This window comes from Caloenas nicobarica, chromosome 21, assembly GCF_036013445.1.
Source record: "Caloenas nicobarica isolate bCalNic1 chromosome 21, bCalNic1.hap1, whole genome shotgun sequence".
NCBI classification, from domain to species: Eukaryota; Metazoa; Chordata; class Aves; order Columbiformes; family Columbidae; genus Caloenas; species Caloenas nicobarica.
In genome coordinates, this window is record NC_088265.1 from 4,418,668 (window position 1) to 4,436,391 (window position 17,724).

Sequence of the window (17,724 nt, forward strand, 5' to 3'; positions counted from 1 at the left end):
AAGACTTGGGGGGGAGGATGCCATGGGCCAGCTGAACAACGCCTGTCTCAGACAAGCTCAAGATTCCATCAGTGGCTTCAGAGACACTACCAAACGCAACAGCATGATATAAAATTAACTGAGAGGGCAAAGTCCTGAGCCATGTTTTGACCTTCAAGGGGCTCGTGGAGGCTCTGCGGTCTCTCCAAGAGCCCGGGCACCAGGCAGGAGTCCCACAGAGACCAGGGTGGCCAGCAGTGCCCGGCTGGGCTGACCCAACAGCCGGTGCGGGGAGGTTGCTCTGCCAGAGTGATCCAGATGCTGTCAATGCAAGGATATTGCTTCATTTCTGGGTTTTTTCCTGCTGCAGGGCCGGGGAGCGGGCTTGTTCCTGGCACCATGGGAGGAGGTTGTGTTAGCAGAGGGTCTCTCACTGTCTGTCACTCTGCCATCCACTCTCTGAAACATTTCTCTGAAGGGATTTGCTCCTTGCAGGGAGCAGATGCTTCAACATGGCTGTATCATGCTATAGCAAGTGCCCTGGCAAGTAATCTATCTGGAGAGTCTGCAAACACATGAGAATGACTAATAAGGACTACCAGGGCCCATCAATACATTATAATTTCTGTAATATTTGGTCTTTTTGCACAGTGGGACATACCTGGTCTACTACTGGGTTTGCTACTTATACCCAGTGAGATCAGGGAGAAGAAACTGATTTTGGCTCGTTACCCATCTTTAGACAAGGCTGATCCACTTGCTCACTTTCTACTTTTTTAGAGAATAAATGGACAGGAGCAAGGAGAGGAGCAAGGAGAGGAGCAGTGAGGATGGGATACTGACAGGGGAGACAGAGGCCTGAGGACCCCCCTCCTGGACTGATGGACTGATGACAAGACAGGAGAAGGATGACAACATGAAGGATGAATTTTTTTATTTAGCCATTTCTCCTCTCAGGAGAGCCACAGGGCCTGAACAACCAGCACTAGGGCAAAACCACTGGGTAGCAATTCAACTGCATTTTGGGGACGCTCAGAGCGGTGGAGAGGGGTCACACAGCCCTGACCTGGGGATGCTCTGCGACCCAGGGCAAGCTCAGACTCTTTCAGCAAGAGGACTGGCCCTTTTTGCCCTGGGTCTCACCCACCGAACCAGCAGCAAGCAGAGACAGGGCAGCCCCAGCCCTCATCAGTCCTCACTGCCCATCAGTGTGCAGTGCCCAGCAGCTGAAGGCCAGTTTTGAATAGCTTTGAAATATTTCATAGAATATTTCCATCCCCATGTTTGTGCTAAAATGTTTCTCCTTCTTCTTCCTTTTTTTTTTTCCAGCGAAAAACACCCAAATATTATTTTGTTCTGATTTCAGCAAAAACACAAGAATGCACAACCCCCACTCTCATGTAACAAAAGGCAATTGGGAACATGTTGCTTGCGAAACTGCAGACACATTTAGGAATATCCCCTATTTTAAGGCTGTTGAGGTGTTGGGTGAGGGTGGAGAGGAAAGCAAGCCACGTAACGAAGGCAAACATCTGTGCACCTCTTGTACCAAATCGTCGAGGTGTATCTTTAGCAAAAAGAGCATCACTGTGCATGTTCAGAGCAAGCCCAGCCCTGCACGCAGCGCAGCCTCTGCCCGCAGATGATACACAGCCAGGAGAGAGAGGCTCTGTTTATTTGCAGGGTAATTGTACCAGCTCCGCATCTCATGAGTTAATCATTTCTGCGCAGCTAAAAGGCAAACCGTGCTCCCGGCGCTCACCCAGCTTCAGTTCCCCGCACAGCTTGTTCTTCTGGTTGAGGATAAAATGTTGCGTGTTTCAGAAGAAGCCAAAGCTTCTTTCCAGGGGTGAATCTGCCTTGAGCCAGCAGCAACAGCCACCTCAAGCACCGCTGAATCCCTCACGTGAACCCACCAAACCCTGCTTATCCCCAGGGTCGCAAGGCCACCGCGTTCCCCAGGGGTTTGCTGGGCTGTGCTGGTCGAGGGATGCTAATCCTGCTCCTCGGAGGCCCGGCGGCAGCAGGAGGGGTTTTGGCGGAGGTGTCCCCAAGGCTGGTGCAGGAGAGGTGGGAGCGACCCTGCGCTAGTGGCCTCCGGCCTCCGGCAGCTGGGCAGCGTAGAGAGCGAGCGTGTGATGGAGGAACTGGTACTGCTCGCTCGTCTGGATCATCCCGCCTCTGCAAGGGAAAGGCAGGGACTGCTGACACCTCGCCGAAGCCCACAGCCCTGGCTCCCTGCTCCCTGGGCACAGATATTCCTGCTTCACCCACCACTTCTAGTACATCTGAAACAGGCACCAGAGCTGTCCAAAGCATATTTGGGCTCAGAAGCATTGCTGGGCTGTTCAAAATGCAGATTAGCAACTGATTTGGCAATAATTTTTACTGGTACTTCTCCTTGAAAAGTAGCAAAATCAAGTATTTTTGAATATAGTGGCTGAGCTGGAAGGAGCAGACTGGCTGCCAGGTTCAGAGCCACTCTGCTCTCCCTCACCTCCTCAGGTCCTCAGAGCTACAATAGCCCCGACAGCAAAGCCAGCCCAGCACTAGGCAATCGTTTTCTATCACCACATCTGCATCATTTGACAACCCTTCTGGTTTCCATCAAAAATTGTCCCCATGCCCCCCGTGATGCCCATCCCTGCATCCCTCCTTCCAGGCTTGTCAGCCAGCAGGACCCTCCGAGGATCAGCTGGGTCTGAGCACACACCTGTCTATGCGGAGACGGCACACGATTCCCAGGACATCCACCTCCCCCTTGTCCTTCAGCTGCTGGCACCCAATCCTGGTGGCGATGAAGCAGCCCGTCCGGCCGATGCCTGCGCTGCGGGACAGACACAGCTGTGCTGAGCACCGACTGCCTGGACCTTGGTCTGTCCAAGCTGGACATGCTCCCAGATTGGTTTGCGGCTGTGATTTCTTCTTAGAGGGATGTTGGGGTCCCAGCCCCAGCAGCCAGACCAACTTTGCTAGCCAGGCACCAAAAGACATGGGCTGGTGTCTTTCTGCCATGGCAAGGGGTTCTTGCCGTAGTGCACGGCCCAGCTGAGGCTGCTCTGGAAGCACAAAACCTGTCTGTGACCCCATCCCTGCGCAGTGCAGGGGTCTCTGCAGCTCCCAGCTTGCTCTCTCCCTGGGCACCCAGCGGTTCACCCTGGGGTGGGCCAGCCCGCAGCATCGCTCACCAGCTGTGTTGAGTAGGGACGGCCGGGCACTCTGTTCCACTGTCCCAAATTAACAATTAGCAGTGAGAGAAAATACACAGAGGCTGCCTCCTCCAGGAGGGCTGCCCTGAAAAACAGCTTCACAGCCAAGCTGCGGGCTGTGCCTGGTGGCAGAGGAAGCAGGAGCCTGAGCCGTGGATCTGCCGTGGGTCTGGTGGCTGCATCCTGACCCTGCAGAGCTCTCCTGCTCCCACCTTGCTATCTGCAGACGCAGATGCAAACCACATTTCTTTATAGGACAACACACACCATGTTAATGCCACCATTCTGATGCCAGGACAGGAGTTTCTGGGTGAATAAGTGCTATGGGGATATCGTGCCCTGGGATTTCTGCACCACAGCAGGACCAGGTCCTGAGCATTCACATGCGTGATTTTCCTCTCTGGCAGCTGCATGCTGACATCAAGGTGAGGGACACTTGGGCTCGAGTGAGGGGAAAGCTCTTACCTGCAGTGCACAACAACGGGCCCTGGGCTCGCTGCAGCCTTCAGAGTCTCCTCCACCTTGCACACCAAGTGCAGCAGAGGCTTGGCTGACTCAGGCGTCTGCTGGTCCGGCCAGGAAGGAAAGAGGATGTGTTTGATGTGGCGGCATTCACCTTCATGCTTTTCCAGCACAAAAAAAAGAGAAATCAGGATGTGGGATCACAAACTCACTGGGCTGAGCCAAATGAAAGCGTGGAGCCCAGCTCAAGCAGAGGCTGGCCATCCTGTGACCACCTCATCTGCTGTCCTCCCAAATCCCTCCTTGAGCCTCTGCCAGACACCCTGGGTCAAGGACACTGGGAAATGTCCCATCCCAGGAGATGGGAACAGATACAGGGTGTCCCAGTGCTGTCCCCAGAGTCCAGGCAAAGCCAGAAAGATCCTTTTGGCTAGTGTCAGCCCAGAGTGACACTGGCACAGCCCAGAGCCCAATGGCACAGTGCAAAAAGCAAAGAGCCAATAGAGAATCTCTCCCCAGCTGACCCCTCTCCTCTCCCCCAGGGTGGGTCCTGCTCCCTCTCAGCCCCCTTGGGCAGGCAGGAGCTCTGCAGACCCTCCTTGGGCAGGCGGCTCATAAAACCCAGCTCTGAGCCATGGACACTCTGCTCTCCTGTCACACAGTGTTGCCATCCCGCTAGTGAGCCCAGGGTTGTCAGGTGCACTGCTGGGCCCTACTGGGCTCCCCCTGCGACCCCAGGATGGAGCTCGACCCACCTGGATGGAGAGATCCCGCTCCACGTACTCCACGCACTCGCTCACCCCCTGCACGCAGACGGTGAAGGGGCCGTAGGTGCCCTCCTTCTCGGGCCAGTAGTGGACACATTTCTGAAAAAACGAGGCAGGGTCGATGGCTGTGGAGATGCACAAGGCACTCACTGGATGTTTGCACAGTGCTTTGCTCAGTGCTCTTGGGAAGAGGCATCCCTTGGGGGGTTGTGGGGCAGCGGGAAAGGTGAATGTGGAGCCATACAAAGGGGAACTAAAGGCAGGATAGATCCTTCTCCCCGTAGCTGGTCCCCCTGCACCCTCTCCCATGCCCTGCCACATGGGTTTCAGATGGGCAGCACAGCTCTCCCCAGCCCCCAGAGCTGTGCCTGGGCCAGTCCATGTCCTGCCAGAGCCAGGAGAACCCAGCCTGACCGTGGAGGGCACAGGGAGGGGAGGAGGAAGGACATGGCCAGGGAAGAGAAGGTGAATTCCCCCAGGCCGGTGCTGCGTGGATGGGGAGTCTGGGATCTCAGTGGAGGCTCAGGGCACAGCACTGCCGGCTGCCATCACCGCCTGGATCCACCGCCGAGAGCCCCCGCCCAGGAGAGCTGCTGGGACTGAGGTACATTGCTGACCACTGCCTCTCCTCCATCTACCGGGGGTTGCCCTAATCTCTTCATCCTATTATCCAGCTGGCAAAGTGTGCCCAGAGCACAAGGGGCCACGTGAGGAGGAGAGGTTTTGCTGGATGGGGTCAGGGCCCTGGGACTCTGCTCCTGGTGTGATCAGTCAGAGGCACCCTCTGAGAGCAAAGCAGAGAAAGCAGGCGGGCGCTCAGAGCCCATGTTTGGTCTCGCATAGCCCTTTGCTGTTGTTGTTACCCCACCTCAGCCTTTGCTCCTGGCTGGGGTGGTGTGCCCAGGACAAAGAAGGGACAACGGTACCTCTTTGCGCTCCTGGAGCTCAGTTATCATGATGATGAGGGGCACCTCCTCCTGCCACACCATCTCCCAGAAGTCGATCACCGTGTTCAGCATGGGTCCCTGGGTGGCAATGTACTCCCGGGGCTGCCCTGCGTAGCCCTGCCGAGCACATGGTCCATCAGTGATGCTGGAGAGGACCCTGATGTGTGAGGGGAGGCTGTCTCCAGGCCACCCCAGCTCTCGTGGTGCTTGTCTTCTACTACAGGTGAGAGGCTGAGACACACAGACTATTTCCTACTAAACCCGTCCTTGAAATGCTCATCAGGAACTACCAGGCATCCTCGCCATCCTGCTGGTCCCACAAGCCAGGACCAAGGCCATGGAGCAAGCTGTGTGTACCCAAACTCCTTGCAAGCATCCCCGGGTTGTTGATGTGACAGCAGCCAGCGCGATGGATGCCTTGGCGAGCCAGAGGTCATGCAGGGTGGGCACGTCTCACCAGAGGGGTTTCCCCAAGCACAAGCAGAAGTCATCAAGCTCTGCCCCGCTGGGAGCTGGGACAGTCCCAGCTGGGTCCCACCAGTCCTGCTGCCACTTCATGAGGTTTTCCCAGGAGAAGGGACAGAGTGTCTGCCCTGCGCAGGTGGAGCTGCGTCTCTCCAGATTGGAAAGGGGTGTCAAGTTCAGGCTGCTGGCCCAGGGCAGCCACAGGACAGCGGGTGACAGCCAGTGCCCCAGCATGCGGGTCCCAGCGTGGCACTAAGGGGTTTGCAGCCCGATGCCCTGTGAGACGTGGGATGCAGGACCTGGGGCACCACTCCAGACAGGCAGGACACTCACCGTGATGTAGTTGGCGTTAATGTAGCTGTCTTCTTCCTGGTTCCCTGCCCTCCTGAGACAGACCCGGCTCTCGGGATCTGAAAGACATGGCAGGCATTACCCCAGGGACAGTCTTGCAGAGCCTGACCATGCCAATCCTCCCCGCCTCAGCTCCCGAGCCTGCAGACTGAGCCCTCCCAGCTCGGTGCCATGCTCAGAGCTGTCTGCACCCTCCGTCGTGCCCCTTCTTGCCCCATTTCACCCTCCTACCATGGCATGGTACAGCCAGCCATGCCCAAACCTGCCCATATCACAGTGAGCATTTGGGGTAACTCACCTGGCAGGCATTGACCCCCCCCAGGGCCTTCCCACAGCCTGACTAGAGCCCAAACGAGCCCTCCTATAATGTTCTCAGCCTTATAGCCCCAGTGACATGCCCTTGGGACATGTAAGGCCCCACGGTGGCAGAGAGAAGCCCAGCCTGGGCTGTCATGTGCCGCACACCCTGGGAAAACACCCCAAGCAGTCGCTCTCCACGTACCACCCCAGAACACAGTGTGTACCCCCTGCAACACAGCACCCGGCTCCTGCAGCGTGAGGAGCAGGAGCAAACACAGCAGGAACACCAAGAGCACCCAGGAGTGCCCATCACGGTGCCACGGCTGCTCTGAGTCCCCCCTCTCCCATGCACACACACCCGTGCGCACACACGCACCCCCACCCCATGCACACACACATACAGTCACACAAACTCCATGCACACACACACCCCCCTTTCCCTGCACGTGGCACCTGGGCAAATGAGAGGCAAAGGCTGCAGTGACACGTACTGGGGAGGATGGTTTTGTATCTGTCCTTGGGAGCGTGTCCAGGGATCTCCAGCTCCTCCGGACTGACAAAGTTCGGTGGGATTTTCTGCAGCGGGAGAGAAGAACTATGAGTAAAGCCCCATTGCTGCTGCTTGTGTCCTCTCGTCATGGCAGAGCTGGCCCTCCAGGAGATGAGAGGCTGACCCTGGGGTGTAACAGCATCACCAGAGATGTCAGCCCTGTCCTTACCCCAGATGTGGTGGGACACCTTCCAGAGAGGCCACCTTGGGAAAAAAGCTTGGCATGGGAGGGCAGGACAGGCTTTCCAGGGACACAAGGGGGACTTGTGTGCACCAGAAAGCGGGCAGCAGGGATACCCAGGGCACCTCTCACCCCTGTTTGCCCGCATTGCCTTCCCTGCCACCGGTGCTGTGGGACACAGCTGGGCTCGGAGCCTCCCTCACAGATGTCCGATCCCTCCCACCCCTAGCCCCTGCCATCCCTCATGTGAGGAGGGTGACGGGAGGGGAGCATCACACCGAAAACTCCTCCTGGAGCTGTGTCAGGCTCTGGGCGCATTGCTGGAGCTCTTCTCTCCTCAGCACGTGGCTGGACGTCCTCAGAAACTTCAGCGTGATGTCCCGTGGCGTGCAGACAGGTTGGATGGGCTCCACACTCCCCAGAGAGCTCATGTCCAGCATCAGTGACACATTGGAGCCCCTCCTGCGAGGCAAAGGGGTCCCTGGGTGACCCTCTGCCACCATGGGACAGGAGGGCACCCTGTCCCACCACATCAGTTAAAACCACCCCACACTGAGCAAAAGCCAGGCAGGGAATAACATAGGATGGAGAAAGGGGCCAAGTAGAGACCCTAGAAGACGGGAGTAGAGGGTGAGGAAGAAGGAGCCAGCTGGTCATTTGACCTTTTAGCTGGAAAGTCCCTGAAGGAAGGTGTCCTAGGCCAGGCTGGGGCGGGGGGTCAGGGCTGCCTCCCCGCTCAGACCTGGTGTCTGCAGAAGTCAGTGGGCAGCTGGCAGGGCTGGGCTGGCAGGAGGACATTTTGGGGAGCCCAAGGCCGGGGAATGAGCAGTGCCTCGGGTATCCGCTGTCTGGGCTGAGATGGGCAGCCCAGCGTTCGGGCCACACTCACCTCTCCTGCAGACGCACGTGCTTCTTGGCAGAGGGACTGGGCTTGTCCTTCTTGTCCATGTCTGCCGCGGCTGCCCGGGCTGTCAGGCTGCTGTTATGAACTCTGGAGCACACCAAGCAGGCTTGTACCATGCTGTGGCAGACACGAAGTCCTCGTCCTGAAGCACGGGCAGTGGACACAGGGGGCCCTCAGCTCCTGGGGAATCAAGGAGCCATCGGAGGAGAAGCAGCTGGAAAAGACGAGGTGGATCTGAGAGATACCATGAGGCTGAGTGAACCCCCTGAGAGATGGTCCCTAAGCCAGGGACAGGTTTCAGGTCCTCAGCTGGCTTGGAACCAGGGCCCCCAGTCCCTGCATCCCAGTGGGTGGCATAGGGAGATGTCCCAGCATCTTCACCCTCCAGGACACCCACAGCACTGCAGCCCACACAGACACAAACTGGTGACCCTGGGCACGGCACCAACAGCCTTATGCTTGCACAGAGCAGAGGACACCCCCACCATGTATTGCCAGAGCATGGTCTGGTCTCGGGGAGCCTAAGATGGTCTCCACTTCCATGGGAAGCACATGTTGCCATGTATTTCCAGCCCTTCCTTGGCAAGTCTGCTTTGGCCTGGGGACATGGTGGGGAGAAGGGAGAGCCAGGACTCGCATGAGCACAGCAGCACTTGCAGATGGCACAAGGTGGGCTGTAATGCACCACAGGGAGCCTGGCCAGCTCCTGCTGTTGGGAGACAAGGGGCCAGGCACCCTCAGCAGACTCCTGGCTCTGGCGAGGGAAGGATGACCCTGGGACAGCCTCCTCCACCCCGCAGGTCTCAGCAACTGTCAAGAGGAAACTGCTTTATCTGGGTGGTTGAGCAAGAGGTGATGGGGCAGCCGTCCCTGGAGGAGGGTGCCATGGCCCAGGGACAGCGCCTGGCAGGGTCGGGGGGATGCGGGTGATGCTGGTTCAGCTCTGGGCAGAGCTCCTAACAGCGCAGGCAGCACCCTGGGATCATGAGGCTCCTTCTCATGCCCAACTCCATGAGGAGGAGATGGACCCAAAGGGACAGGGGATGCTGTGGAGTCAGAGCTCTCAACGGGCAAAGAGTTGGATCCAGGTACTGCATCAGCTCAGGCAGGTTCTGCAGAGAACCGGGTCCGCACTGTGACCGCGCCGTTTGGGAACACGGCTGAGGCAGGAGCCGTTCCCTGTGACTCCCTGCTGCCCGATGGCATTTCTGGGGGTGGCAATGCCACTGCTGCCACACACACCATCCCCCTGCCCTATGCAGAGTGCCCTTGGGGGCCGTGCTGCCGTGCTGTCCCCATGCCAGGCAGGGCACGAGCGGCTGCTCCCCAGGATCTGCAGCACGAGCAGAGACCCTGCCCAGAGACAGCAGCAGGCTCCAGCCCCAGCAGCCGTCCCTTGCACACCAGCCAGGACACACCTGGGAGATGCTCCAGCCAAGTCCCTGGCAGGCAGGAGGGCCCTGGGAAGAGCCGCAGATACCAGCACCATCACCCTGCCCAGCATCCCAGCCCTGCCTGCAGCTGCCCGCAGCGGGCACGTGCCCATCGCCCGTGGTGCCGGGCCCAGCATTGCCCCTTTCCGGCGGGCAGCACAGGCAGGCTGGGGGGCTGCGTACCTGCTGCCCCGCGATGTGGGCTCCGTCGGTCCCGGCACAGGCCCGCAGACACCGCGTGTCGGTCTAACGCCACGGTTTGAAAGTGTTCAGGAAGCTGCTTATCAAAGGAGCTGCTGCCTCTGCCGCTTCCTCTCCCTCCTTCTCCCCCACCCTGCCTGCCGCCCACACACATACCGGCCACATCGCCGCAGCTCAGCTCCGCCGGGCCGCCTGCAGCCCCAGCCCCGCTCCCCACCAGAGAACCCCTGTCCTGCGCCTCTGGGTGCAGCCCGGCCTCCCCCAAAATCCTGGCGTTCTTCCATGGGCATCTCTGGCAGGGCTGGTGGGTTCTGCTCGGTGTCCTCAGCGACTGGTCGTGGCCGGTGCTGATGCCAACACATGGGACACAGAGAGACGGGCAAGACCTGGCCCTGGGGCTGGGGCTGCTGGCAGTTGGGTTGGGGTGGGGCGGTTCATGTGGTGCAGAGGTGCTGCTCCAAGTACACCAGAGCTCACCTGCGCCAGAGGGAGCCTGGATGAGTCCTCTGTCCCTGCCTCTCTGGCCGTATCGCCCTTCCCCAGGCTGTGTACCAGCTGTTCCCCATCCCACCGTGGGGCGAGCCAGTGCTTGGCGCTCCCACCCTCTGTGCCCAGCCATGCACAGTGTGATCCTCGTGCCACCCCTAATCCATCATCTTGTGGGTGCCATCTGCCACCCCTCTGCACCCAGGACCGTCCCTGGGCACCTCAGGGGAAGATATGCGGGCTCCCCCTCCCCAGCCAGGCAGGGCAGGGGCTGCCGTTGAGGAAGAAGGTCCGTGGAGGTTCTGGCTCAGGTAGGACAGGTCTGCCCGTGGGGCACTGCACATCCTTCCTGCCGCTGCCCGCTGCCGCGGCCCTGCTGCTCTTCCTGTTTGTTGTTGCCCGGGCTCTGCGCAGGGACGCTCCGCGCTTCCTTCCTCTTCTGCCTCCACCCCGCTGCGCTGCAGCAGCTCACACTGCATCCCCGTCAGCCACCACGGACCCCGCGTCCCAAACGCCTTCTCCCTCCGGCCACCCCGCTGTCTCCTCCTCGCTGCCCTGAGGAGCCCCCTGCCCCGGGCCACCTCAGCCCAGCTCATTGCAGTCACCAGGCTGTCCCCAGGATGTGTTTTGGGAGGTGACAATGATGCCCAGAGCGGTGCTGGGGCAGCAGAGGACATGTTGGAGACGTGAAGGGTCCACATCAGCCATCTACCATGGCCCTACATGAGGTGCCTGGAGATGTGCCAGCCATGGGATCCCACGTGTCCCCTGTCATGAGTTGGGACATAGGGACTGGTGAGGTTTGTGGCAGAGCCCCAGTGGTCCTCAAGGGGCTTGGGCTGTGGTTTTCTTTTCAGCAAGCCCAGCAGGACATGGGGACCCTGTGGGGCTGGTGTTTCAGGGACGGAGATCTGGATTTATCCCTGACTGGTACTTGCTGGCTGTTCGCCTGCATTTTACATATCCTCATAGTCAATTCCCTTCGTGCAAAGAGCAGCTCCCAGCTTCAGATGGGGAGCTGTTCTCCTTTGCAGCCCTTACTCCCATTTCTGCCCTCCAGCCTCCCGAGCATGAGCCTCCTCTCCCAGCCGCCCTGCCCTGATCCACACACCCCAGCACCTCCTCACCCTCTCCAAACAGCCCCAAAGTCGCCTGAGCCCAAGCAGGCACCGAACTAACACCCAAAATGCAGATGGTGCCCCACAGTCTCACTCCCCTGGGATTTCCTACCACGCCATGACCTTGTCTCGCAGGGCCTCCATCACCTTTGGGTCCAGTGCTCAGACAGGGCTGGTCTTGCTCCTGCTGACATGACTGAGAGCTCAGTACGTCCTGCAGAGTTTTGGAAGTCAGTCCATCTCCTTTGCTGCCTGAACATTGCTTGTGGGCTTGAAGGTGAAGCGGCTGCCTCGGGATTCAGCAGACTCTGTTAAAAGCGGCTGATCAGCTCCCAGCAGGAGAGAGAAGGACTGTGCAATTAGCCCGAGCATCCCGCAGAGCCACCGTGGGGGGTGCGCACACCCCACTTACGGCACAGCGTCTGGGGCATCGAGGGGCTCCATGTCACACGCCTGCTGGCCAGGGGACGGCCGGGACCCAGGAGCTGAGCTGAGCACCTCTGCAGAGAGCGTTTCCCAGAGAAGGCGTCTCACTACTCCAGCTTCCTCCGCAGGAGCGCATCCCAAGGACAGCCCTGGGTCTCTGTGCCGCGGCGCGTGAACGTCGTGCCGGCAGGGCTGCGGGAGCGCAGAGCCGCAGGGGAGTCCCGCGCACCAGCCTGCAGCCCTGGGCATCCCCTCGGGACCCCTGGCAACCCCCTGGGATGGAGCTGATCCCAAGGAGGGAGAGCTGGAGATAGCAGATGTGTGACCTTCCTCCCCACTGCCAGTGACAGTCTGCGCAGAGTTTGCTCCTGCCGCTACCTGGCTCTGGCTGGAAGCAATTAAGCAATTGCTGTTTCATTTTTTCAAGGCATCCACTGCTGATCTTGCCAGCCCCTGCACTCCTGTCCCTCTCCTCAAGGAGAACCAAGAGGATGATTTATCACTTGGATTTTTTGCTTAACTGTTTTTTTTGTTTGTTTTAATTTGTTTTGGGTTTTGTTTGTTTGTTTGTTTTCTACTTTGAAAGACTGCTGAGCAGCACCACTTTTGGTTTCTGGAATTAGATATTCTCCCACATCTTCTGCCAACAAGCTGAGCTCTCCTCCAACTTTGCAAACAAAAAGGCAGAGGCAAAGCAGGTGAACCACCAGCCCCATCTGTGTGGGGCTAGCAATTCTGCAGAGTTGGTGCCCACAACAGGCTAAGGAGGGGTGTATGGGCACCAGGAACAGCCCCCCAGGGAAAGGTGTTCTCCTAGCCTGAAGATGCTTTATATCAGCATGGTTTATTCTTCTCTCCATGTGGGGACAAGCTCTCCCTATGCATTTTGGTTTCATGCATGGAGGATTGTTCCTAAGCTGGGTGGAGAGGGTAGAGAGGATCTAAGCCAACATGTGGGGCCAGATCTCCAAGGTCCTGAGACTTTGACTCTTTATCCAATAAATGCCAGAGGAGAAACCACAGAGGCACATCAAGAGCCATGGGGCTACTTGGTCACCCAGGACACACAACCCCAGCACCAGCAGCAGCATCTGCCTCATCCACGTGTCACTTGGGCTTGTCCTGTGCTTTCCCGGCTGCCTCTGAGAGCACTGTGCCTTTGGAGAGGCTGCCTGGAAACCTTTGCGTGCCTCGGTTTCCCCTGGGGAGCTGGCTGTCTGCCTCGCACAGGAAGCCTGGCGGGGTGGCAGCAAACAGCCCTTGCCCCAGGCCAAGAGTCACGCACGTGTCTTCTCAGGAGGCTCTAGACCACAGTTCCTGCTTGCAAAACACTGCGAGGTGCATGGGCAGGAAGAAGGTGCCCAGGATCAAGAAAACCCCCAGAGCGTACAGGACAAAGCTCCCTATGTAAAATGCACAACAAGGCCTGAAAATCATGAAGTCCCATCATGTTGTTCATACCCTGGGTGCCTTGGCATGCAGCACCCTGTAGCAGCAGGGACCTCAGCACCCAGCAGCACACACTGAGCCTTACTACCTGTCCCAGCAAAGCTCGATTTGGTTTATTTTGCACATCTCTGCTGTCTCCAACCCCCGGACTGTTTTCTCGTGGGGGTGCTGAGCATGATGACCTCTCACCGGGTGCAGGGGCTGTTATCAATAACAGGAAATGAACTTGTCAGGAGGGGCAGGAGGGAGAGAGAGAGACCCAGCGAGAAAGGAAGCGGTTAGAAAGCAGTCACTTCCATTTTAGCTGTGAGAGAGCCCGCGCCCACGCGCCACTGGGCGCAGGGGAAGCGGTGCTGGCTTTCAGCGGGCTTATCTGGTCTGGGATCGCAGTGAGTTTTTTCACCAAGAGCGCACAAATCCTCTCCTAGCCCCTGATAACAGCCAGAAAGAAAATAGTAAACCAGGGATGGTTAAAAATAGCCCACTCTCAGTCAACGTCCGGTGCAGAAATAGGTGCAGCAAGTCAAACAGATGCTGAGTTTGTCACTCCACGGGGGCTAAGTTTCTTAACCTCACTAAAAACAGCCCATGCGTGTGATGCTGACTGTGTCATCTGGCCCCAGCATAGGATGGACCAGTGGATGCAGCTGCCTGGGGCCAAAGGGCTGTTCTACTGCAGGGCGCGGGGCAGCAAGGATGTGCCGGCAGGACGGACCCTGGGACGAGGGGTGAGCTGGGGTTGTTGGAAAGGCCAGTGGCACAGAGTGAGGCTGGCTGGAGAGCTCGGCTCCTCCAGTTCCCAGCTGCTGGCATGTCCTCTGCTGCTGGACGGGAGGCACCTCTTCTCCATGCAGATACTTGCATAACTCAGCCCCATGGCCTCTTCTTCTTTTCTTGGGCAAACTATAGAGCTGAGGCCTGTCGGATCTTTTTCTGAAAGCCATGTTTTCCACAGCTTTCCATGCTGTTTTCCTGCACTCTATTGAAGTATCTTTTTCAGGTGGGAAAACCCACAGAAAGGCTTCGTTGTCCTCCGCAAATATGAATCCACTGCCCCATCGTTATTACACAGCATCCTGCAAGATCCTCCTGGAGCACAGAGAGATTCAGCATCCTCACCTTGAACCCCACCGAGACAATCCTGTTTTAGCACAGCAGGACCTGCACTCGGGCAGCCAGGATCATGTGAGATACATCGAACATGAAAATGAGACAAATTCTCTAAATTCAAGTCCTTGATCCTGCAGTTTGGCACTAGGCTGCCAGCACTCGTGCCTGGCTGATGGCGCACTAAAAAAATCTGCTTCCAAAGGAGGTTCTTGAGTCGTGGTGCATCTTGCAAGAGCCAGAGCCCCATGGCAGCAGTGGCAGGACCCATCTCTCCAACTGGACTGACTGGCCGTGGATGTGCTGAGGCAGCCAGAGGGCAGCAATGCAGAGACGAGCGGATCTGCAGGGTGCAGCTCCTCCAGCGCACAGCCGAAGCAGGGCCAGGCATGCGTGCGGTGCGTGGGCTTGTCTGCTCTCGAAAGCTGTTTTGGATGGTGCCTTCTGGCCTCAGAAAATCAGGAAGCTGCCACATTGGGCCGTGCGTTGCTCCTGATGTCTGACGCCTCCCAAGTCCCCTTGGTCTTGCTACAGCCGCGCAGCCAGAGGAGCTTGCAGCACACGGGGTCTGTTTTATCCTGGCTCCAGGTAACAGAAATTGCACTGTCGGTTCCCTGTGGGCAAGACGTGGTGCTGGAAGCCACAAATGACCCAGATCTGGAGGAAAAGCTAAGAAACTGCAACCTTTTTAGTGTGTTTTTCTTCTGTTGTTGGGGCCAAAGGGTTCCCCAGCTACTCTGGAGCAGGGGACACTTTTCCTGCCAGCAAGTGCAGGTAGCGGAGAACGGAGCCACAGGGCTTTCAGCACGGGAGGATAAATCAAGGCAGCAGCTGGTGGCACAAGAGCCCCTGATGCAGCACAGACATTGGGCTTCTTGCCTGTGAAAACCTTGCCTTGCCAGCACTGGATGAGCTGCAGCAGCGGGCAGCAGATGTTTCCACCACCCAGGGCTGCCAGGCGCCCTTTTCCTCCTCCCGCCGCCGCACACACAGGTGAAGACACAGGGCTGGTATTGGGGCCGTGTGTGCAGTAGCCCCGAATAAGGCTCTGGGTCTGCCACCGCATGCAGGTCACTGCGCAGTGCTACAGCTTCTGGTCCACCAGCCCACCCCCCTTGCCCATACCTCACCTCTGGTTTATGGGGACACCTAAGGGGTGCGGGGCTGTGTGTGCATTTTGAGAAAGGGTGTGCCGCTCCATGATGCAGAGCCTGCATGTGGTGCTAGGGCTCAGGTCTGTGACAGCAGGATAAGGCAGGAGGGTCCCATGCTATTGGTGAGTGGGGAGAGGATGGGGAAGCACCGGCTGAGCCCTCCGGGGCTGTGGTCACCCTGCCATGCCACCAGCCAGCCTGGCACCATGACGCTGCAGCAGATCGTGTCCCACTTGGTGGGCATCGCCCCTGCCAGGAGGCATCTCCACCTCCTCTCATAGCCCCCCAAGCAGCTCTGCCTGCCTCTCTTCTGTGGGTCTCCTGAGCCTCTCCCCAGACATGAGAGCCACCAGCGAGGCCACCTCAGCTGGGCTTTGGGGTCACTGCACTTTGGGGAGCTGGGGTCCAGCTGGGGGGGCCCTGCAGAGCTCAGACACAGCAGTCTGTGGGCAGGTGCTGGGCAGGGTCCTGCTCCTGCCAGGAGATGCTGTGTCCTGGGCCACATCCTGCAGCTGGCTGGGTCTGGACCCACAGGTGCTGACAGGAGCCTCCTGTGTCTGTTCTCCATTTCTGCAAGGACCTGGTTTATGTTTCTGTCACAATCAGGAATGGCTGAGCGTGCACAGATGCAGGACGGACCCTGAGGAGGTCCAGATGGATCCTGTCTTCCACGAGGAGCCAGGACAGATTCAAGCAGTGACAGCCACCCTGTGTGTCAGCATCCTCTCTGCCCGCCTCTTCTCTGTGTGTCAGACAGTCCTCAGGGACTGACACAGGCTGGCTTTCAGGGCGGACTCTCTGCCAACCGCCTCTTTTTAATAATGCTCAGCAAAGGAGGGCAAAGATGATGCTTGTCAACTGAGAAAATATCTGTGAATTTCCCTGGAGACCTGGTGGGGTGGTCCCACCACCCCTGCTCCTGGTACCATCCAGGACAGGGTGGAGGTCAGTGACTGGGAGGGGGACAAGGCAGGAGGAGCTGGGCAGGGGGCTCTGGGCTGGGGTGGAGGAACAGCAGCGGGTGGGCAGCACCACCAGGCAGATGACCTTACCTGTATGCACAGCTGCAGACAGGCTCTCGGGAAGAAAAGATCCAAAAATCCACCAAAATTATACAGGACTCTGCTCAGGACCCCAACATGCTGTCGGGGTACAGGGCCTGGCCTGGGAGGAGCAGGGGTGATGGAGATGGAGACTCTCACTCCACACTCCTGCGAAATAAAGCAGTGGTGTCCCACGGGGCATCCTGCCCTCATCCCTTCAGCAGCATCCTCACTGAACGGCAGCACCGAGCCGTTCCTGCTCACAGCAGAGCCCATCGGAGCAGCGCTGAGCACGAGATCCCCCCACACAGAGCTGAGCATGTCGAGCAGGTGGCCATGGATGTCATGAGTTTGTCAGGCCACAGAAAGCTGTCCATAAGACATATCAGTGAAGCTGTGTAAACAAGTGGTGTCCGGGCAGTTTTGACCTAGGTAAGACCATGCGTTCATGGATGCCTTCAGCCCAGAGGGGAAGAGAATAACTCTGTCTCCTGCTGCAGGTCTCTGGTAAAGGTTGCAGCTGCTCCTGGAGTCAATCTTCTGTGACCTCTTTCTCTGCCAGATGTCAAGCAGCAGGAACTTACCTCCCCATTGAGGGTCTGCTGAGGGACAAGGCTCTGCACGGACAAGTCCTCTGCCCCAGTGGTGCTGGAAGAGCTGCTTAGAAAACAGGAAACCACTTGACCAGGAAAAAGCAGTGAAATGTTCCCTGATTCTGCAGTGTTTGTTGTTTTAGGCTCTCCCAGCAAAGTGTCTCAAGCCGAACAGCAGCCTGGCTCATCCCCCTGAGCCTTGGGGCAGTCCCTTCCCAACCCTGCAGCCAGCCCAGCCCAGCTGCACCACCCACAGAAGAAGCAGGACAGCGTGGCTTCACAGCCCCGATGCCAAACTCGCTGCTAATGACAGCCCAGGGAGGGATGAGGATGCTCAGAGACGCTCAATGCGTCCCCATTGCCAGCCTGCCGCCTGCTCTCCCTCCCTCCCCTCCAGCAGCAGAGCACCTCTGCTTCCCCATGCACAGATGGTAAACTGAGGCAGGGCAGGTGCACGCCAGCTCAGAGGTGAGAAAAGCTTTTTCCAATGCTTTGAATGGGGACCAGCTCTGAGATCTGAGAAGGTGTCCAAGACCCAGAGACCCTCCATGCCCCTAAAGCCCTGCACAGGCAGGAATGAGCTCTGGGCTACTCTGCAA

General features: G+C 58.2%; 1 protein-coding gene across 1 annotated transcript; it reads right to left on the reverse strand.

The window, feature by feature from the left end:
• Positions 1 to 2,066: 2,066 nt before the first annotated feature.
• PTPN7 (protein tyrosine phosphatase non-receptor type 7) lies at positions 2,067 to 8,231 on the reverse strand. The gene is made up of 9 exons (XM_065649732.1): positions 8,101 to 8,231; positions 7,490 to 7,673; positions 6,972 to 7,056; positions 6,163 to 6,239; positions 5,344 to 5,481; positions 4,406 to 4,516; positions 3,654 to 3,811; positions 2,693 to 2,806; positions 2,067 to 2,160 (listed from the first exon to the last, which is right to left on the reverse strand). Exons 1-9 carry the CDS (start codon positions 8,229 to 8,231, stop codon positions 2,067 to 2,069), a joined length of 1,092 nt encoding a protein of 363 aa, XP_065505804.1.
• Between the last annotated feature and the right edge of the window lie 9,493 nt (positions 8,232 to 17,724).

What these genes read in the sequence shown, in the direction of transcription:
- PTPN7 (XM_065649732.1), bottom strand. Translation starts at nt 8,231, where the DNA reads ATGGTACAAGCCTGCTTGGTGTGCTCCAGAGTTCATAACAGCAGCCTG. An exon ending in AGCTCCAGGAGGAGTTTTCG is followed by an intron (nt 7,057 to 7,489) that starts GTGTGATGCTCC and finishes CTCCCGCTGCAG; the next exon opens with AAAATCCCACCGAACTTTGT. An exon ending in ATACAAAACCATCCTCCCCA is followed by an intron (nt 6,240 to 6,971) that starts GTACGTGTCACT and finishes CATGTCTTTCAG; the next exon opens with ATCCCGAGAGCCGGGTCTGT.